This window comes from Mustela nivalis, assembly GCF_964662115.1.
Source record: "Mustela nivalis genome assembly, chromosome: 7".
NCBI classification, from domain to species: Eukaryota; Metazoa; Chordata; class Mammalia; order Carnivora; family Mustelidae; genus Mustela; species Mustela nivalis.
Window position 1 is genome coordinate 32,099,553 of NC_139026.1, and position 22,912 is coordinate 32,122,464.

Below are 22,912 nucleotides of genomic sequence, written 5' to 3' on the forward strand. Positions count from 1 at the left end.
CCCCCCGCTATAAACATAGGCATGAAACAAGCATTTGATGCTTCAGCCTTCTAGGTGAATTTATGTTTATCTTAACTGACAAATAAAAAAAAATGGTCTGCAATATTTTATTTACTGTTTCCCGTTCTCTCTTTTTTTATTAATTATTTTTATTAATACATGGTGTATTATTTGCCCCAGGTCTGTGAATTGTCAGGCTTACACACATTTCACAGCACTCACCATAGCAAATACCCTCCCCAATGTCCATAATCCAGTTCTCTCTTGACTGAGTATTCCTTGGGACCAAAGTGAAAGCCACATTCGTGTTTGTGTCGTAGCAATTGATGCCATGTCAAGCCATCAATATTAGTTGATTGCATGATTGGAAAAAGAATGGACATAATTTGTTTCATGCATGTTCTACTATAATATTTCAGTCTGAAAATGTCAAATCAATTTAATAAATATTTAATGAGTGCATATTCTGCACAAGACAGTGTGAGGCAAGTATTTAAAAGTGCCTCATAACTGTTTTCAGGTCTTACTTCTAAAGATAGAGTTTTACAGAGAACTACCATAGTTTTACCATATGCACCATTGACCCTGTGGCTTCTGTTGAATACTTAGGAGTAGTTACAAATGCTGCTTGATAAACAGCTTTCTTATTTAACTAAAACAAACTACACACACACACACACACACACACACACACACACAGTCTATAGTAATTTTTTTTCACAGATTTTATATAAAAATATAATGTGATTTGGAGTAAACAGGTATCTTTTTATGAGCAATTATCAAGTGCCAAATAATGATTTAACTAATTTATGTACATTATTTCTCCTTTTAGTAAGTTTAAGAACCTTTTGATATAAATTACAATTTTGACTTTATATCAGAGTAAGTGAGGAAATACTATGCAAACTTGGTAAATAACATGCTGATTTTCAAGATGACATAATTTTTTTTTTCTAAAGATTTTTTTTAATTTATTTGACAGAGAGAGAGAGGGATGACAAGTAGGCAGAGAGGCAGGCAGAGAGACAGAGGGGAAAGCAGGCTCCCTGCTTCCGAGCAGAGAGCCCGATTCAGGACCGGACCCCAGGACCCGGAGATCATGACCTGATCCGAAGGCAGAGGCTCAACCCACTGAGCCACCCAGGCGTCCCAAGATGACATAATTTTTAAGTATAAAATCAGTAATTGAACCCAAGAATCTCTGATTTACACTCTATGTACAAATTTCATTCTATTATTGGATGGGAACCAGGGAAAGTAAGTGTAGATTATTCCTAAGTCTGCTTTATCATTTCCTATGGAAACACTCTGCTATAAAAATCAGTTTTTAGTCAGAGATTGCTGTCAGGAAATTGGCATTTAGTGGGTTACTAAATGTTAAGTTCGATAAAGTTTGTTTGTTTGTTTGTTTGTTTGTTTGTTTAAGGAGAGTAGATATCCTTCTGTCAGGGTGTGTCCATGTCTGGGTTTTTTTGTTGTTTTTTGTTTGTTTGTTTTGTTTTGTTTATTAAAGAAGGAGAGGGACTGGGTCAGAGGCATATGGAGTGAGAGCATCTTAGGCAGGCTCCACACACAGCACAGAGCCTGTCTTAGGGCTCCATCTCACAATTTTGAATCATGAGCTGAACCTAGGTCGAGAGTCAGAGGCTTAACTGACTGAGCCTGTCCAGGTACCCCTGTCCATGCCTGTTTTGAATTCCAATTGATAAAGGCCCTAATTAACCACATGGCAAATGTGGAGGGATAAGTTGAGACACTAGCTAGAATTAAGGCAGTATTTTAAGTGACCAGCACCTCTTAATTTCAGTGGGAGGTATAGCACTTGGGACGATGGGAACAAGAGGGTGAACCAATAAAACACGACATGAGAGCCAGCTATGGATAGTGGTCATCTTCTCACAAACATTTTTTTTTTCTGTTTCTTTCTGTGCATTTTTAATTCTCTTACCATCCCCTTCCCAAAACACAAATTTATGAGATTTTAAAAATAAATTTCAATTTTATATTCAGCGTATCCTTCCATTATTTTAATAAAATCTTTTTTTTTTTTTTCAGGCAAGTTTCAGGTTTATAACAAAATTAGGAAGATACAGATTTTCCATTCGCCCTCTCCCTCACACATATATAGCCTTACATGTTACCACACCAACATGACTCACCAGGGTGTTCTTCTTTTGTTTGTTTGTTTGTTGCTGGGGATGAAGTCCTTATCGTTTACCTTACAGTTCACTCTTGGTGTTCCATATTCTATGGATTTGGACAAATGTATAATGACATGTATCCATCGTTATAGTAACATACAGAGTGTTTTCACTGTCCTAAAAATCCTCTGTGCTCTATTCATTTGGACTACTCCAACCTAATACCAAATATCAAAACCAGGAAAAAGACTATACGTTTTCCTCTCAGCACTGCTTTCCTTGAATCCCACAAATTTTGATAACTTGTGTTTTCATTTTCATTTGGTTGAAAATGCTAATTTTTTTTTCTTGAGAATTTTTTCTTCGACCCATGTGTTATTTAGCAGTATGTTTTTAATCTCCACATATTTGAGGATTTTGCACCTTTCTGCTATTGATTTCTAATTTAATTGTGGCCCAAGAGTAGACATTGTATGATTTGTATTATTTTAAATCTGTTAAGGTGTACTTTATGGCCCTGAATGTGGCCTGTCTTTGGGAATTTTTCATGTGAATTTGAGAAGAATGTGTTATTCTGCTGTTTTTGGTTGAAGTAGTCCACAGACACCAGTTATAGCCAGTGGATTAATGATGTTTTGAGTTCAACTATGTCCTTACGGACTCTGAACTTTGGACCCATTTCTGAGAGGGGGTGTTAATGTCTCCAACTATAATAGTGGATTCATCTATTTCTTCTCACAGTTCTTTCAGTTTCTGCCTCATGCACTTTTATGCTCTAATGTTAGGCATATACCGCTAAGGATTATTATGTCTTCTTGGAGAATTCATCCCTTTATCATTTTGTAATGCCCTTCCTCATTCCTGATAACTTTTCTTGCTCTGAGGTCTGGTGTGTCTAAAATTAATATAGCTGCTCCTACTTTCTTTTGATTTGTGTTAGCATTTTATGTCTTTCTCTATTTTTTATCTGGGTGTTTCTTTATTTTTAAAGTGTTTCCTGTAAGCTACTTATAGTTGGGTCATGTTTTTCAATCCACTCTGACAATCTGTCTTTTAATTGGTACATTTAGACCACTGACAGTCAAAGTGATTATTGACACAATTGGGTTAATATGGACCATATCCATTGATGATTTGCATATGTTCCTTTTGTTCTTTGTTCCTAAATTTGTCTCCTATTTGTTTTATGCCTTTTGTGGTTAATTGAGCATTATTTACTTACTTTTCTCTCTTTCTTTAGCATATTAGTCATACTTTATTTTTATTCTTTTTAATTATTGCTCTTGAGTTTACAATATAAATTTTTAATTTAAGTCCACTTTCAAATAACATTATATCACTTCATAGACTATGTAAGTGCTTTTTTTTTTTTTTTTAAAGATTGTATTTATTTATTTGACAGACAGAGATCACAAGTAGGCAGAGAGGCAGGCAGAGAGAGGGGGGAAGCAGGGTCCCTGCTGAGCAGAGAGTCCTATGTGGGGCTCCATCCCAGGATCCTGAGATCATGACCTGAGCTGAAGGCGAGGCTTAACCCACTGAGCCACCAAGGCACCCCTATGTAAGTGCTTTAAAACAAAATAATCCTAAAACCTTCCTATTTCTTTTGTCCTTGTCATCACTCATTTAACTTACATGTAAGTGTACAGATTCTGTGTATCTATCTGTTGGGTCCCCCCAAATTGGGTACCCCAATAATGGGTCCGTGATTAAAGGAGCAAGACTGATACAAAGCGAAGGTCAAGCAAAGCTTTATTTTGCGCCAAGTATCAGGAATCATATTGACCATCAAACAGACAGGCCGGGGGCGCCCCTCCAGAGAGGATGACCCCTCCCTGCTTTCCAGACTAACTTTTATATAGCAAAGGACATGGGGTTGGGCCTGGCCACACACAGGTGGCTAATGAGATTGTAACACACACAGGAAACTCCACAGTGATGCTAGGTGACCAACTGAATTACAATTTACCCTAGTAGACATTTGAACCAGCCTATCACACCTCGGTTAGGATTGGCGCCAAAAGGCTCCCACAGTGCAGGGGCCCATACGCCTTGGTAGCTAGGAGACAGTATGCACCCCCACTGATTGAATACCTCCACCTGGCCTGACCCACCCTTGTAATTGGACTTTGTTACCTGGGACTGGTTTCCCGGACTTGCCTTTAAATAAGTTCCCCTGGGGGTGGGGGGTGGGCAAGGTCAATTTAAGCTTTATAACAAAATGGCAGTTCAACTGGGGTGGGGCTGCTCTGGCTGAATAGGCCCTTACATATCTCTTTTATATATCAAGATACAGTTTTGCTTTTGTCATTTTTGAACAAATAATTATCTCCTAGATCAATTAAAAATAAGACAAAAAATTATTTTACCTTACTTTTTTTCTTTTTTTCTTTTTTCTTTTGAGAAAGGGAGAGAGAGAGAGGGAACACACTTGAGCTGGGAGAAAGGCAGAGGGAGATGGAGAGAGAGAATCTCAAGCATAACTCCATGCTCAGCATGAAGCCCAAGGCAGGGTGTGGTCTCATGACTCTGACCTCATGAGCTGGGCAGAAATCCAGTCAGATGCTTAACTGACTGAACTACCCAGGTGCCCCAACTTGCTTCTCTGATACTGTCACTTCTTATGTAGATCTGAGTTTCTGAACTTTATATCACTTTGCTTCTCTCTAAAGAATTTATTTAAATGTTTCTGGCAAGGCAGTTTTATTAGTAACAGATTTCCTCAATTTTTCTTTATGAATATCTTATTTTTCACTCTCCCTTTTGAAGGTAAAGAATTTTAGGTTGCTGGGTTTATTTCTCTAAGCATTTTAAATATTTCACTCTGCTATTGCTGGCATGGTTTCTGAGGAGAAGTCAGATATAATTCTGACCTTTATTCTTCTGTGGGGAAGATTCTCCACCCTGAGCTTCTTATAGGAATTTTTCTTTATCTTTGATTTTTCTGTAGTTTAAATTGATGCTTATGTATGGTTTGGTTTTGTTTTACATTTATCTTGTTTGGTGTTCTCTGAGCTTCCTGGATCTGTGATGGGATGTATGACATTTTGAGGTAAATTCTCAGTTATTATTGTTTCAAATTGTTCCTCTCTTTCCTTCTCTCCTTCTTCTGGTGTTCCTATTTTTTTATGTAATATTTTTATATATTACATTGTGCATATGCTTATGTTGTTGTCCCACAGCTCTTAGATCAATTTTGTTCTTTCTTTCTTTCTTTTTATTGTTGTTGTTGTTGTTGTTGTTTTTCTGTTTATTTTTCAGTCTGGGAGATTTCTGTGGCGATAGCCTCAAGTTCAGAAATTTTTCCTCAGTCATGCCACTTGACTTATAAGCCCAGCAAAGATATTCTCCATTTCTATTATAGAGTGTTTGATTTACTTCTGGTATTTTCTTAGCATCTCCAGCTCTCTGCTTACATTGGCAACTATTTTTCCATGCTGTCTACTTACCCAGGAGAGTTCTTCATGTATTAACCACAGTTATTTTAAATTCTGAGTCTGATAATTCCAACAGCCCTGCTGTATCTGAGTCTGATTTTCATGCTTGCTTCGTCTCTTCAAACCGTGTTTTTTGCCTTTTTATGCCTTATGATTTTTTTTTTGATAGCCAGACATGACATACTGGGTGAAAAAACCTGCTATAAATAATCCTTTAGTAATGTGGTTGTAAGGTGTGGGGGCAAGGGAAGCATTCTATAGTCTAATAGTGGATTAGGTCTCGGACTTTTAGTGAGCCCGTGCCTCTTGACTGTGAACTTCATTTCACATGTGTTTCTCACTTTCGGGAGTTGGTTAGTTCCCTCCCCTCAGATCATTGGGCTGTGATAAAACCATCACAGGTTAGGCTCTGGTTAACTGTTTTCTCCAGAGGGCAGACCTTGTTTAGAAAAACAGAATCCTTTGATGTGTTTCAAAATGGTTTCTTTTTCTTTCTCCCTCCCAGAAGCACAACAGACTTTTTTTTTTTTTCCTCCTGATATTCACTATGAGAACTTGATAGAATTTTAGGAGGTAAAAGTCACAAAATGTGATCTCCACCCCTATCCCCGGTGGCTGGGTCCCACTGATATTTTTATCACGCAAACTTGTCCATGCGGAGCCTCCAGCAATCCCTCCGTTACAGTTCAGGTTTTCCTACCCTGACTGGTTCCTGAGGATGTTTCAGTTTGTGGATTTCTGTTCTGTAAGCTGGGATTCATTGTATCTGCTTACTGGTCTCTCCAGGTTTGGAGGCAGCAGTTTTCCCTGAGACCTCAGGTCTCTGATGGATGTAAGAAGAGTTGCTGAGTTTTTTTTTTTTTTTTTTCCATTTGTTCAGCTTTTCAACTGTTAGGACGGAGGGCCTACATCAAGGTTCTTATAAGCTGGACTAGAAAATAGAAGTTTTTGATTATTTTTTAAAAAGCTTAGGGGCGCCTAGATGGCTCCGTCAGTTACATCCACTCTTGATTTCAGCTCAGGTCATTATCTTGGAATCGTAAGATCAAATCCTGCATGAAGCTTCACACTCAACATAGAGCCTGCCTGGGATTCTCTTCCTCTCCCCCCCCTCTCCTCCCTGCCCCCCATACGTTCATGCTCCCTCTCTCTAAAATAAATAAATAAATAAATAAATAAATAACTTCTATATAGTATTTTTGCCTTTACTGTCTGCCTTTAGTGTCTCCTACCATTATAAAACAATTATATCCATTTTAAAGCTTAAGTATTTATTAGTATAGAAATCATAGTATAGGGGTAAATTCTCTTCCTTTAAATAAATTTTAGTTTCCCTCGCCTTAATAAGTATCTCATTGTTGACTTCCTCGGTTTTCTACTACCTTTCTTTAATTTGGACCTAAATGCTCTCAGAAAAATACACGTTTCCTCAATATGTTCAAACACATCAAATGATCTTTTAGGTTTTTTTGTTTTGTTTTGTTTTTTGTTTTGTAATTACAGGTTATTAAATGATCCTTCCTAGAGAATGCCATCTTTTTGTTTGAATTTGCACATGATTACTGTCTAGGCCCGAGATTTAACTATCATCTGAAAATTCCCTTTCATCATCATACCTGGAAAATTCCCATGGCGTCTCCCAAGTGTTCTGTCACTTATTTTCCAAACTCACAAACTCACATTTTCGTCTTTTTTGCCTTATCCATTGCTCTGATGGAGCACATGAGGCAGCAGCTTCCAAAAAAACGGTGTGGAAGGTAACATTTTAATGAGTTTGCATGTCTGAAGATGTCCTGACTTATTGCTTCAAACTTAATTGGTAATGTTGATGGGTATAAATTTCTGTTTTGAAAAATAACTTTTTAAAGTATCCACTGTTCCATTATTTCCTTTCTCAGTTTTGCTAGTGAAAAGTCTGGTGCTACTCTGATTCCTGAATTATTATTATTTTTTTAAGGTAACTAGTTTTTTCTCATTTCAGACTTGTAGGACCTTTATCCCTGGTGATTTTACATTCATGACTATGTGCTTTAATGTGGTTCCTTTTGATTAATTTTGTTAGGGTAATCCTGGTTCTTTTCAACATAGGAACATATGTCTCGCCAGGACTTTCACTCCATAAATTACATAAGGCAGAAAAATGACTCTGTCTCTATTTTGTGAGGTATCAATGTTGAGAGGCCCAGGGTCCCAAGGGACTTGTTGCCAATACCATGATTTTACTTAAGGTCCCTAGGCATAACTTGTCTGAAGTGAAATATGAGGAACATTTTTAAAAACATTATAAGTATCACTTAACAGAGAATAAGATGAGTTTTTAATTAGAGTAATTTAGCAATTACTAAGTCTTCAATGGAAGACTTAGCTCTGTATTAGAAACAATAGTGGGGGTGGGAGTAAGTGATTTATTTGAGCATAAAATAATCTAAGTAAGACTAGTGCATCCTGGCCACAAAAAGGATGGAGTCTAAGCCAATTCTGCCCTCTGTACCATTAGCTGCAACCTGATTCACAGGAAACATTCATTGGTTGCCTCATTCTGAGATCTAGAATTTGGGGAACATTTAGGAGCCTGGCAGCAGTCAGAATGTATGCTCTAATGAAGCCTCCAGTAAAAAACGATGCAGCATACTTGTAGTCATATGTCTATTTCCAGCTTCCTCTTTACTGATTCTGAATTCAGGATGGTAGAGTGGGGGAAATATCTCCCTTCTAACAGGCTGTTTTGATCCTCTGTTAGTCAGACAAAAACATATGTGCCAGGAACAGATAGCTTCTGGAAGAAGACAAAACAAAACAAAACCATTTCTTGTTATCTCCTACATTTTCACACTATCCACTTAGTGGTTCCTTTCTGGCTTACCCTGGAAAGAGCTAGTATATTTTCTACATCTACAATTTCAAAGACAGACTGACAGAGATGATAGATAAAGATGCCAGTTATATCTCAGAAGTATAAACCACACCCACTTGTCATTCATCTTGACAAAGCATAAGGTTCCTGTAGACTTTGTAGTGATCATTTACCTTTGGTGAGTTCATGGGTTAAATTGAATAATGAGCTTCGGCACAATGATCTACCAAGATCCAGTCAAAAGTCATTAATTCATGTTATGTCTCTACAGTGTCATGAAGCAATGTCTGTAATTTTACCATTTTGTAAATGATGGCTAGAAAGATATTCATTTTCTATTGCAGTAACTGTGATTTTAGGAGTATACTGTTAGTGAATCAGTTCAAGTAAGGTAAAAATCCCTCTTATCAGCTAATAGCAAAATAGGAAAAATGTACATGAATACACAGGAGATTATTTAACAAAACTTGACAAAATAACAGAGTTAAGGAAAGTTATTCTAATTCTATCCTGCCAAAGAGGGGAAAACCCTGAAAAAAAAATGCTGAATTAATGTCAGATTTTAATGAATAGGTTAAAAAAAAAAAAAACGCTGCTGACAGATCCTCATGAAACAAAGATAAGACGATTGATTTTAAAGTACATTGTAATGATTTCAAATGTACAGAGAAAGAAACATTATGTATGTCCTAGGTATTGTACTATATTAGACATCTAAAACAATTCTTAGAGTTCTTTAAGGTGTCTCTAAAAAACTTACCACTAATTGTCAAACAATTATTTAAAAGTTTTTATTACATTTATTTAATTATATACACAGAGATAAAATATGTTTGAGACATTATTATTATTATTATGACATTATTATTGTCTTTATTGAGACATTATTGAGACAATAATTCATTATTATTTTTGTTGAGACAATATTTTGTCGCATTATTGAGATAATAACAAAAGATAGAATTCTCACCTATTTCTTAAAATGCATTATAATCCAGCTTTATTACAGATGATGCTTAACAATGAATTATAAAGACAGGAGTTCTGCTATACATTTGAACAATTAAGATAATGCTATCTCAGGGTTATGAAAGGCTTGGTTTATGAAAATAATTCTATGGAATCATGGAGGCCTATAGAAAAGTTAATCGATTGTTACAGCGCTGGTTTTCACAGGTTCTAGTTTCAAACAAATATAGGTACTGGGACCTTCCATTCCAAACAACCATTACCCATTCAGTGATCTTGTACGTGTCTTTTGAAAAGGAGAGTGTCAAAACAGCAGTTTTGTTTTATTTTATTTTATTTTATTTTATTTTATTTTATTTTATTTTATTTTATTTTTTCAGTGTTCCAAGATCCATTGTTTATGCACCACACCCACTGCTCCATGCAATACATGCCCTCCACAATACCCACCACCAGGTTCACCTAACCCCTCACCTCCCTCCCCTCCAAAACTCTCAATTTGTTTCTCAGAGTCCACAGTCTCTCATGGTTTGTCTCCCCCTCCATTTCCACCCCCCGCCCCCGCTCACTTCTCCTCTCCATCTCCCCATGTCCTCCATGTTATTCCTTATGCTCCACAAGTAAGTGAAACCATTTCCTAATTGACTCTCTCTGCTTGACTTATTTTACTCAGCATAATCTCCTCTAGTCCCATCGATGTTGATATAAAAGTTGGGTATTCATCTTTTCTGATGAGGCATAATATTCCATAGTATATATGGACCACATCTTTTTTATCCATTTGTCCGTTGAAGGGCATCTTGGCTCTTTCCACAGTTTGGCGATTGTGGCCATTGCTGCTATGAACTTGGGGATACAAACAGCACATTTTGAGTAAAGCTCAGTGCTGTCATGTGTCAAGAGAGGACATCCCTTGTGCAGGAGGAATCTTACATTAGACATGGACAGACCCGACAATGCTGTCTTGGTAGAGCAGGGCCCTACAGCACCAGCACTCAGTGCTTAGTTTCTGAATGTTGGACAGGCTCCTCTTCACATCAGTCCTCTGCTTGTAGTTCTTTCGTCTTCCCCAGCCACCTTTCATCCTGCTCCATCACACTTTTCTCCTCAGACCCAACTCCCGAGCAGATGATGTCCATCTCTTCACCTTGGGGATGCAGAACTGTGTGGATTTTCCTTTATGCATTCTTGGAAGTATTGTCTGACATACAAACTGTGCCCTAATTTTCTTCACAGACCCATCTTCAGATTTTTAAGATCACTGTTTAATTCTTTCAATGAAATGTGACATCACACATGAAAACCTTTGGCTCGCATATTCATTCTGGCAACGATCTTTGGAAAAAATCATTTCAGCAAGGATTTTTAAGCCCAGTTACAGAAAGAATCATTTAAGGAGGAACATACACCAGTGTCAACCACCTCCCATACTCAGATGTTGTCATGCAAGCGGTTGGATTGAAGCTTGTCTTAACCCATTTGGGCTTCTCTAACAATAATACCACAAAGTAAGTAGTATATAAACAATAAAAATTATTTTCTCACAGTTCTGGGGGCTAGGAAACCCAAGATTGAACTTCCTGGTGAGAGCAAACTTCCTAGTTCCTATATGAACAGCTTTTTGCTGTAAACTTAAATGGCATCAGGAGCGAGGTACCTTTCTGGAGTCTCCCTTATTATAAGGGCACTACTCCCAGTTATAGGGCGCCATCCTTATGATCTAAGCACTTTCAAAAGGCTTTGCCTTCTAATATCATCACATTGGTATAAGGTTTCAACATATAAACTGCTGTTGAGGAGAGGCACCTGGGTGGCTCAGTTCTGGTCATGGGCCTTCAGCTCTGGTCATGATCCCAGAATCCTGGGATGGAGCCTTTAGTCGGGTTCCCTGCTTAATGGGATCCTGCTTCTCCCTCTTCCTTTGCCTGCTGCTCCCCCTGCTTGTGCTCTCTCTCTCACTCTCTCTCTCTGTTAAATAAATAAATCTTTAAAAAAAATTGGTGTCGGTAGAGAACAAATATTTAATCCATAGGAGGGCTCTATATACTATATCATGGCATTTCCCAGTTGAAATTTAAATGAGCAGCTATGATTGCAAAATACTGTCTACTAGAGCAAATCTAGGAGCCCTTTAGAAAGTCCTGACATTGGAGTGCCTGGGTGGCTCAGTGGGTTAAACCTCTGCCTTTGGCTTAGGTCATGATCCCAGGGTCCTGAGATTGAGCCCCGCATGGGTTCTTTGCTCAGTGGGGAGTCTACTTCCCCCTCTCCTTCTGCCTGCTTCTCTGCCTACTTGTGGTATCTCTCTCTCTGCCAAATAAATAAATAAAATCTTTTAAAAATTAAAAAAAAATGAAAGAAAATATTGACATTGACCAGTTTTGGAATCTGCTGGAAAAAAACCCAAAAAACAAAATAAATTAGATAATATAAAATATTTAGCATAGTACTTAGGATAAAGTAAACACTCAAGTTAGTGGTGATGATTATATTTTTCTTTCTCTTACTGTTGTCATAATCCTAATCCTCCTGTGGTAATGTGGATTTCTGTTTGATTTGAAGTCTCCTACTACAAAGCTGTAACATGGCAAAGTGCTGTACAATGATTATCAATCTCTTTCTCAGCATCTTCATATGTCATCCCAATGTGTGAAGAAATGTTTTGAGCACAGGGGTTTTAAATGAATAAGCCCTTTCTCTTGTCAAATGTAAGGTAGTTGTGTTCAAAAGTTCCTCATTAAATCTAAACTTTGTTTGGAACAATGTGTTGTTCCACACTTGTCATGATGGAGGTAGTAGGCCTTGATTTGATCTAATTTGAGCAACATGAGGGAAAAAAAAGCAAGGAAGTTAAAGTGAAAGAAAAAAAGCTCATGAGTTGAAGTCATGAAATTTAGAGCAGGCAAAAAGCAACATATATTTATAAGAAAGCAAGTGAGTTATCCTTGGTTAAGAAGTAATATGAAAACACAGAAAATACAGTTGCTCAGAGAACACAGTGAGAAACACACCCACTGGTCTTTAGGTCTATTACAGACCTTAACAATGATGTTCAAAGGGAATCTAATAAAGTAAATTAGAGTATATATTAAATTGGGATACTTCCATGATAAGCTAATGTTTTCAGTTTGCATCTCAAAATAGAGTGCTGCATCACTAACACAGCAGGAGCTTTTCACCTTGGGGTCTGAGAATTCCTATTTCTTTAACATAGAAGAGAGGAGACCCTTTTTCATTCTTATTCAGTCATTTCCCTATTCTCTAGGGTAAAATTTACTGACACATAAACATAGTTAAACATCCTGAGGATATTTATTCTCAGAAAAGAAAGGTGATATGGCCTAATAATTCTAAGCATTTTCAAAATTTTATCTGCACAGGAAACAGAAATAAAGATAATACACTGAAGCTGCCACACCGTAGATTGAAGGTAAACATAAAGAAAAAATAGTGACAGTGGAGAAGATGAAGTAGAAAAAAGGAATACAAGCAAGGTCAATAAATAAATATTCTTTTTTTTTTTTAAAGATTTTATTTATTTATTTGACAGACAGAGATCACAAGTAGGCAGAGAGGCAGGCAGAGAGAGAGAGAGAGAGAGGGAAGCAGGCTTCCTGCGGAGCAGACAGCCTGATGCGGGGCTCGATCCCAGGACCCTGAGATCATGACCCGAGCCGAAGGCAGCAGCCCAAACCACTGAGCCACCCAGGCGCCCCAATAAATAAATATTCTTATCAGATTTGGTTATGCCTAGAATTTAGTAGATGGGAAACATAATTCTCAGGTATCAGTTATCACGGATTCGCCATCTCGGTTATTTTGAACAGTCTGTACTTCTTTACAAACAGTACAAAAGTCTTTACAAAACAGAATGAAACCATTTCTTACAAATAGATTGACCTCTTACATAAGTTTGGGTTGAAGCATTTGGCAGTGTGTTAGCAAAAAGTAATGTTTTGAAGTCACACATTTTAGGATGATTTAAATAATTCCTATTTTAATAGGTTTTGATAATTTCACTTAATCACTTACTCATCTTAAACTGAAAAGTTGCCTAAGGTGAGCATTTGCACATGTAAGTTCCTTATAGACCTTACATATTGTGTTTCTTTAAATAATAATCATAATAAGGATAAAGTAGTGTATTAAGAGTGTTAATGATATAAACAGAGCTGCCATCTTGTGGATAACACAACAATCGGTCAGTTACTGGGGATTCAAGGCTTGTAAAATTCTATATTCTAATATTTCTGACTGTTCTGAGTTAGTAATAATGTTCACAAGAGTTTAAAAGCTGTTTAAATTCCTAAGCCCTGCCTATGAAATTATCACCTGAAGGACATATTTATTTCTTCTGAAGTTTGTATTAACCTAAACCTTATTAATATGTAGGTTGGGAAACATTGGAGGATGGTTTCTCCAGTTTAATTAGCCTCTAGTGCTGATTTGTTTTGATAATATAAATAATTAGTTTAACCACAAAATTGATGTAACAGAAATAATTGTCAGGCAATTAAATACTGCAAAGATTTCAGCTCCTGGGAAATATATAGTATGTAAGTATAGTAATAAAACTGAGATATACTTGGCTTGATCTATAAAACATCTTCTACTTGATTTGTCAAAAGTATTTTTATGGATTCCATCTTCTTCATATCAGAAAACATTCGCAAATAAAAATTTACTCAGAATCAAGCCCAGATTAATTCCTGTAGTTATTTTCCCCTTATATGAAGCTTTTACATGGTTTTCAAGTTGAAATATTTTTCTGTTCTCTGGAACTCGTAATTGCTAGTTGGCCATTTTGGTTGGAAGAATGTAATAAATAATGAGAGAATGTAGGTAAATTCATAAAGATAAAATATTGTTTTTTTTAAATTTTCGCTTTTCGTGAAGTTTATTTTTTTAAATCCTGAAACAAATGTACTTTATTTCTCCACGTGTATATAAGAAATAGTATATTCAAAAAAAAATGACACCATCTTTTTATTTTTCTTGCAGTTCCTTTATGTTTCAACATTTTTACACTTAGAATATTTTCTTTTTTTACCTCATGTATTCAAGTTAGATTTCTTACTAATACTATTTATGATTCTAGTAAGGATTTTCTGTCTTATTATCAATGTTCATATCACATATTCACTATCTTATTTTTGGCTTTAAACCAGATGCATATGCAAACTGATGTTCAAATACTAAGACTTTACAAAAGACATACTACAAATAAATCACTGAAAGGCCTGACCTTTAATATCTCTGCTCTTCCTAAACAAACACTACCAAATTCTTACTAAAACTTCATAACTTCTACTCATCATTAATTTCAGATGATTAATGCCCATCATAAAGAAATATGATTTTCCTGTTCTTAGTTATAATATACTATACTAGAGTGAATACACGGATTTCCAAATATATGTGCTATGTTTATCTGAAACTTTCTTGAGTACATAGATATAATTATGTAAAATGAAAATATAAATTCTGTCTTAATGGATTGCAATGAAATTTGAAATTGACTTACTACATAGAGTAAGATTATAATGAACCAGTATTAATATAAAATATTTCTACTAGATTTTCCTTCTTTCCTATTCATTCTCTTAAGAATTAAATTATATTCCATTAATTTTCCTATTTTGTATACAATTCAAGTATTTCTGCTTTTATATTTAATAAGTAAACTCCCTAAAAATTTTACTGATGCTTTGATTAATCTTGATCATGTGTAATATGAAATTTATATTCTTTAAAAAATTTTATTTACATATTTTAGTAATACAAAACTAGATCCCTTTACAAAGGTATTAGGTTATTAATGAGTCATGTGAAGGATGTGGGTATTTGATACAAATACCTACAGAGCGATAGGACTGTTTTTATTTCCCAGTCTTCATGGTATCCTTTATCTATGTGGAATAGTAGCACCCAAACAAATGCAAAACAAAGTAAGAAAATGTATGGGGGCACCTGGGTGACTCAGTCTACTAAGGGTCTGCCTTTGGCTCAGGTCATGTTCCCAGAGTCCTGGGATCAAGTCCCACATCAGGATCCTTGCTCGGTGGGGAGGCTGTTTCTCCCTCTTCCTCTGCTTGCTGTTTCCCCTGCCTATGCTCTCTCTGTCAAATATATAAATAAAATCTAAGGGGAAAAAAAAGGAGAAGTTATAATCTGTTTATTAAAAGAGCCAGAATATACATTTATCTTAAAATTGGTATGTGTATGTGGGGGGGGCTGTGTGTATACACACATGAACACACACACATGCTTTCTATGTGCAACAGAATATACTCTAACTTTGCTATTTATCTATCTCTGTTATTAAATATTTATATTATTAAAATTTTATATGATGTATGAAATGGAGGAGCATATTTTATTTCATAAATAATTATTTTCTCCATGACATATCTTCTTAGCAATTACAATGTCTTAGCTTTATCATTTGTCTACCAGAAATTCAGTTGACATTCCCATTGTCCAAATTCATCTTTCTGATCTGTAATTCAATTTTATGTCACTTTGCATGGCAATGAATCTTTTTTTATACACATTTCCATCTAAACTCCCATGTTTTTAGGCAGAAATAAATGAACAGTGTCTTTCATGTTGGCCCCAAGTACATCTTGACAAATTGTCTTCTTGAATCAAGATTCTTGACTTGACTAAGATGATTAAATTCTGAATAATATTGGGAGGGGCAATACCTTTAAAAAAAGACAACTGAGGGGCACCTGGCTAGCTCAGTTAGTAGAGCATGCAACTCTTCATCTTGGGGTCATGAGTTCAAGCCCATGCTGCATGTAGTACTTACTTAAAAAAATAATAATAAGCTACAGAGGGCACCTGGGTGGCTCGGTGGGTTAAAGCCTCTGCCTTCAGCTCGGGTCATGATCCCAGGGTCCTGGGATCAAAGCCCAGCATTGGGTTCTCTGCTCAGCAGGGAGCCTGCTTCTCCGCCACCCCCACCCCACCTGCCTCTCTGCCTACTGTGATCTCTATCAAATAAATAAATAAAATCTTAAAAAAAAAAAAAAGCTACAAACAATAAAAAAAAAGAAGAAGAAAGACCACTGAGTCAGTGTTATAAACCAAGTCAATTTACAACATTACTCTCTACTTGAAATTTTAAAGGTCTAGGGTAATATTTCTTACTTTGTTATTTTGAAGGCATTAAATTGGTTCCTCACTTTAATTACCCAAATGCTTTTAAAATGAATATATCTGATCTTTTGCATAACAATATTTTTACATAATGTTTCATACATTGCCTTAGTTAATCCCTACGTCAGCTTTTTTTTTTAATTAATTTATTTATTTGACAGCGATCACAAGCAAGCAGAGAAGCAGGCAGAAGAGAGAGGGAAGCAGGCCCCCCGCCAAGCAGAGAGCCCCATGCGGGGCTGGATCCCAGAATCCTGGGATCATGACCTGAGCCAAAGGCAGAGGCTCAACCCACTGAGCCACCCAGGTGCCCCCTTACATCAACTTTTTAAAAAGATTTTATTTATTTGTCAGAGAAAGAGAGAGGTCAGAAAGAGAGCACAGGCAGAGGCAGCAGCAGGCAGAGGGAGAAGCAGGCTCCCCGCTGAGCAAGGAGCCTGAGGTGGGACTAGATTCCAGGACCCTGAGATCATCCTGAGCCAGAGGCAGATGCTTAACCAACTGACCCACCCCGGTCTCCCCCACATCAACTTTTTAAAAATCTTTTTTGCGATAGGTAGCATTATCACTCTCATTCTATACATGAAAGTTTTTTTTTTTTTTTTAAGATTTTATTTATTTATTTGACAGAGATCACAAGCAGGCAGAGAAGCAGGTAGAGAGAGAGAGATGGAAGCAGGCTCCCCATTGAACAGGGAGCCCAATGCGGGGCTCGATCCCAGGACCCTGAGATCATGACCTGAGCCGAAGGCTACATGAAAGTTTTTAATGTTCTGAGGTTCACAGATAGTAAGTGATGGAGCAAAAATCCAACCATTTGGAGCCCAAATCTAAAACTCTTGCCCCGACGTCCCACATACTAACTTGCTACAGAGATCATTTGAACAATTAAACCAACAGTCATGAAATCCAGAACTTCAGAGGAAATCTTGAATGGATGGTCCCTAAAAGCTTATCTTCATATATTTTCAACTTTTAGGACTCTCACTGAGCCATACAATAAAAGTAATTTTTTGTTATCAGAAATATGAAATAGTTGTCACAACACTTTGCGCTGAATCCGTTATTCCACAAGGACGTGAGTCAACATAAAGCCGTATCGGGGTACTGTTGGTGACCTTTCTTTCCCTAAAGGTGGGAATGGATGAAACGAATTTCTCTCACTGTCTCTCCAGGTGGTTGTACTGTTTGCATGCTGAGCTGCACAGCTTTCAAAGGGCTTGCCCTGGGATACGACCGGGCTGGATTTAGAAGGAGCGGGTCATTGAATAGCTCTGGTAATTCTTGCATCTCACAGTTATGCAGCTGACAGCTCCTTTGGTGGAGAAAGCGTGGATATATTTCAAGGTGATGGTAGTTTTGTCCCTCTGGCAGCAAGCTGCTGCAACCAGCTTAGCCCATTATCCTCCTCTCCCACTGGATTTAAGCCTGGGGAGAAGTCTGGGGCTTTTGTCAGGATAGAGAGGAAGGGATGGATAATTATTCCCTGTTTGTGCTCCCGGAGAAGAGCATTATATTACAAAGTAGGCTTCAGTTACTGAAATGGGCTTGTCTATAATTCTAGTGACTTATAAATTAGTCTTTGTAAAAACCAATATTTACTGTTATTATTTTAGTGGTGTTTCACTTTTAATATCACTTAGTTTAAGCTTTATTACACAAAACTTTTGAGATACTACTTAACATTCAGAGGGTAAAATGCACCTCTATCCTTTTACTTTTTATTTTTTATTAGAACACTTAAAAATACAGACGGCTGCTCTGTCCAAGTTGAAAGCTCCACTGTACAGTTGTCTACACTATAATTTTTCTCAACTTGACTCTTTTAATCTCACAGGGTAGTTCTGCAAAATAAATGCAAAGTAATTACAAAATTTAGATTCCAGATGTTATAATTGCATAAATCTTTTCCTTTAATGTCTATTCTGGGAAATACCTTTTATAAATAACTGCTATTTAATAAACATTTAAAAAATAAAATTCCCCCCAGATCCTAACTAATTAATTATGTAAATTGGTCCTAGCATATTTGAGGGGCAGTATTTCCAGTTTGCTATCCTCCAGTAGCTCAACATCACTCTCATTCCTTTTTCAGCCAAAATTATAGTCAGAGATGAGCATTTCAATTTGCAGCTGACAGTTTAGGGTTAAGATATGATTCCAGGTAACAGAAGCCAATGAGAGTACACCCAGTTGATGTTTGTGACATCATCTTCCAGTCGGAGTACATAGAACAGCTGAGGTAGCGTTCAGTTTCAGCCCCAGTGCTATTATGATGGATGTTTACATCTCTTCATTGAGAGCCAATTATCCCGCTTTTGTGTGAGGCCCAAGGATCACTCCTGCTGCCAGGCTGCACAGAGCCCTGTTGGATGTGGCTGAACGAATTGTTTTCCCTGTCTCTGGTAAGAGCCTTTTCTGTTTTACCTTCTCTTTCAAAATAAAGGTAGCTGAGTCTGACAGAGGCAACAGTGTAAGAAACTGGTGTCAGGGTCGAACAGGATTACCAGCCGGTAAGCTTTTAATCAGAGCAGTGTTTAGCATTATTAACAGGCAATGTGGGTTTAGCAAAATGAATTGGAAAAGAGCATGCTAACGTTTACCTGGCAAACTCATTTGCAGTAGAAAATGAATGGCAGGTAAATTCAGCTTTTCTTTAGAAAAGGAAAGTAACTGCTGTTATAGGACCATTATTTTGAATGTGTGTGTTTTTTTAAAGACATGTGAATATGTATACCACTCTGCTCCATTTCTTTATATTTTGCTACTAGTAGCGAAGAGTAGAAATGGTCAACCCCAAGTAGTGTTGCTATAAATTTAAAATGAGTCAAAGTTTCTAATTGTTAAATGGTAGTTCTTTGGGACAGTTTTCCAAAGTTGTATCTATACAGGAAAAAAAAAGAAGAAAAAAAATTCACCAAGTGAGCAAAGGCTTCAGTTTCTGAAATGAAGTTGTAGTACTTTGTACTGACATTTACCATTTTTAATCTAAGGAAATGATAACAGCAAATTGTTTTAAGGAACGGTGTGGGGATTTTTTTTTCTGGAATTAAGAGATGTTAAAATCATTTATTGAACTAAGTGCTTTTGAATGCATAGAAAAATACTGTTTATGTATTATGTTTGTAGAATATTAAACTCTAAAAATAAAGCTTTCAATTAACTAATCATTTATTAGTAGTGATACCCCTGAGGATCCTTACACTTATAGCAAAACAATATATTTACAGCTGTTGAATTGCTGTGGATCTAGGAGATTGATTCTGACAGGGATCCTGAAAAATCAGATACAATAAAAGCTTTTAATTGATGGAAGATAAGATGTGCACATGCTACCAAATGAAGAATTCAAAAACACTTTAAACTCCTCAACTATTGTTTATCATCACAGTACAAAGTAGCAGACTGTCGTTATTTTGAAGTTGAAGGCAGTTATTTATGAGACAAAGACCCAGGAAATTGTAAATAGCTGGTATTTAATTTAACCTCTTATCATAATAGCATCACTATCTCTTCTAAGGTAATAAAACTTTTGACTAATGACTTATCCATCAGGCTTCGATATGCTCGTGTTTTTCAGATGGACTTTTACTCTACTTTAACACAGAATATTTTCTGCCTGTGCAAACCAGTAATTTGGATAATTAGAAATCAGGGCTTAAAGGGGCTTGAGTTATACCTACAGACAGCAGGGATTTCTCAGCTCTGTCACACTTCTGCATCTTTTGCTAGCCCAGTCCTGTTTGGCAGAGCTTGACATTACTGTCGTTCGACTTGTCTCTTTCAGTCAATTCAGGTCTGAACAAAACTGAGTTGATAGGAAGTGTCAGATGTGTGTATTAATGGAATCTAAAGAATTGAGCTCGTTGTTTCAGACAGAACTCTACCTCATCCACCAAACCCCAAAAGCTTACAAATATGCCCCTGGAGTTAATTTTTCACAGGGAGACTTCGGTTGATTATTCTGTGAATTTCAAAATCTAAGTGTGGGAAGCCCAAAGTTTTGATAATGTGAAATGTGAAAGCATAATGATTCACCACTTTGAAATAAATTTTTCCCCCTTGAGTACTTTAAATTGGAGTTGAATAACCCAAAGGTTTTTCACAGGTAATCAATCTTGACTAAGGGAAAACGTTTGTTTCCCAATAATTAATTCTCTAAAAATCTATTTATATCATTCTGTCAACAAGGAAGAAAATCTTACTCAGCCAGTGAACAGTCTAAACATTTAAAATTGTGTATTCTGCTGAATCCTTCCCTCAGTGTTAGTGTCTCTGATGACACATGTACTGCTTTGGTAGTTAGAATTGCTCATTTCCTTGTTTTTCTCTGAATGACTTTGTACGACATGGATGTACATGATATGATCTACCTGGCTGGTTCACTTTCTTGACAGAAAGGATTGTTTTTCATTTTATATTTTTAAAAGGAGGAGATCCGTAGGATCATAACCATTCCCCATGCCACAAACTCCCTGGAAAAGAATGAAAAATGCATGAAGGTATATGAACTGCTCTGTTCCTTGCATCCTTTTTAACATATATGGTTTTTGTCTAAGTTAAATAATCATCTTTTTTTTTTTCTTTTCCATTTTTCTTCTCTATATTATCTTATCCAGTTCTTTGTGTGTGGTGGACCAAGTTAAATGTTACTAAGTGCCAGGTTTTACAGGTCTGGAGATGGAAACACTGCTCAGGGATAGAAAGACGCTTATTACCTCTTCTGAAGTTCTCTGTGTTTCCCAGAGGCTGAAGCAGTTATATATAATGTTTCTTTTTGAAAATAATTCTTCAAATGCTATTATTACCTGTTCCAAAATAATACTGTTTTTTTTTTTCCCCTCTTGTGTACCTTAATGCTCTCCTAGAAATTAATTTATTTAAGCAACTTCATTAGCTGCTTTTAATTATGGAATACATGGATACCATTTCGGTTTCTACTTTCTTACCTGAAGTACTTGGACATGTCATGAATTCTTTACTTGCCTTAGAAGTTCTGAACTTTCATGGCCAACTTTTTAGTGAAGACAAAAATATAGTAACCATGTGTCATCTTAGCTTGGATTTATATTAATATGAAAATGCTTGGATATTTAGGTGTATATTTTGTGTACATAAACAGGTTCATATATACTTTAAAATTTAAAAAGTGTTTTCATGGACATAATTTCATTCACTCTCAACAAATAGTCTGTGATAAAGAAATTCATATTATGTTGCAAAGCAAATAGAGACTAATAGTTTTTAACTTGTTGCCAAAGATCACCTAGCTTACACCCTCAGTAAATGGAACATTCATGAGTCAGAAAATGTTTTTCAAATTTTAATGAATTCATTAATTCAATCAATTAATCAATCAACCTTCCTCTCTTTCTTCCTTCTTCCCTCCAAATACTTGAATACTTATGATTTTTTTTTTTTGGACTACTCTTTGCCAAGCTCTCATCTCGGTTCTTGGGATTTATTTATAATTGGGCCATATAAAAGATCCTTATTTTGTGAATATTACATTATTTTCTTTATTGGAAGACTCTCATCTTTAAATTACTAAAAATATAGAATGTATTTCAAGGTGTGGCAAATAAAACAGAGAACTTACTAATAAATAAGAAACATGAGTAAAGAGATGTATTTATTTGCATATCTTGTGTTTCCATGAGTCTTTAAGTTCTCAGGTATATTCTAACCTAAAATACATTTATAAATTCTTTACATTTGGGTATTATGAAAATTTCTAACAATTATTTTATAAGTTTTATTTGATTCTGAATGTGATCCCTGCTGCTTTACAGAAAATAAAATGCTGAACTTGAAATGGATTGCAAAAAATCATTTTGGGACAAAATTTATCTTGTATCTGTAGTGTACATTTGAGGAATCTAGCTTTATATTTATCCTCTATCTTCTATAAAGTCCTTGATAGTCATAATGCATTGAGTTTACAGTTGCTTGGTTTTAGGGTGGGTTTTGGTAGGATATAAATAGGATGAGTGAAAAACAGTTAATTTTTATTTTCTTTTAATTAAAATACTTAACAATATTTTCCCAATGACAACAGTTTGAGTTTGAATAAAGCAAATGAGATAATCTGGCATCTAACGCCATTTTTTTTTCAGTAGTTTGGCACAGCCTAGAATAGTTGAATTAAAAGTGATATTTACTACCCATTGAATTTATTTACAGAGGTCCAATGATTTAAAAGGGAAAATAAAACAGAAGAAGAATAGCCTGAAATCTAACCTCCTCAGGGAAAATCAATCTGTACATAGAACCTATCAGTTGAAGATAAACCATTTTAGATGGTATCATTTAATTAGCCGCGGAGGAATCTATCTAGTGACATA

At 36.1% G+C, this 22,912-nt stretch overlaps 1 protein-coding gene across 13 annotated transcripts in view; it reads left to right on the plus strand.

Annotated features, from left to right (window-relative positions):
• MGAT4C (MGAT4 family member C) overlaps window positions 1–22,912 on the plus strand; it is a 735,527-nt gene that overhangs the window by 490,735 nt on the left and 221,880 nt on the right. For 5 of the 13 annotated variants that reach the window (XM_082738961.1, XM_082738962.1, XM_082738964.1 and 2 more), the window contains exon 1: window positions 18,822–18,973. The exons of 5 other annotated variants lie outside the window; for them this stretch is intronic. Coding sequence is in view for 2 of the 8 variants with exons in the window: in XM_082738960.1 (XP_082595086.1) it covers window positions 18,941–18,973 (33 nt within the window). In the remaining 6 variants the exon portion in view is untranslated. Of the gene's footprint in view, window positions 1–18,821; window positions 18,974–22,912 lie in introns of those variants that run through there. 3 more of the 13 variants (XM_082738951.1, XM_082738957.1, XM_082738963.1) reach the window with 2 other exon arrangements.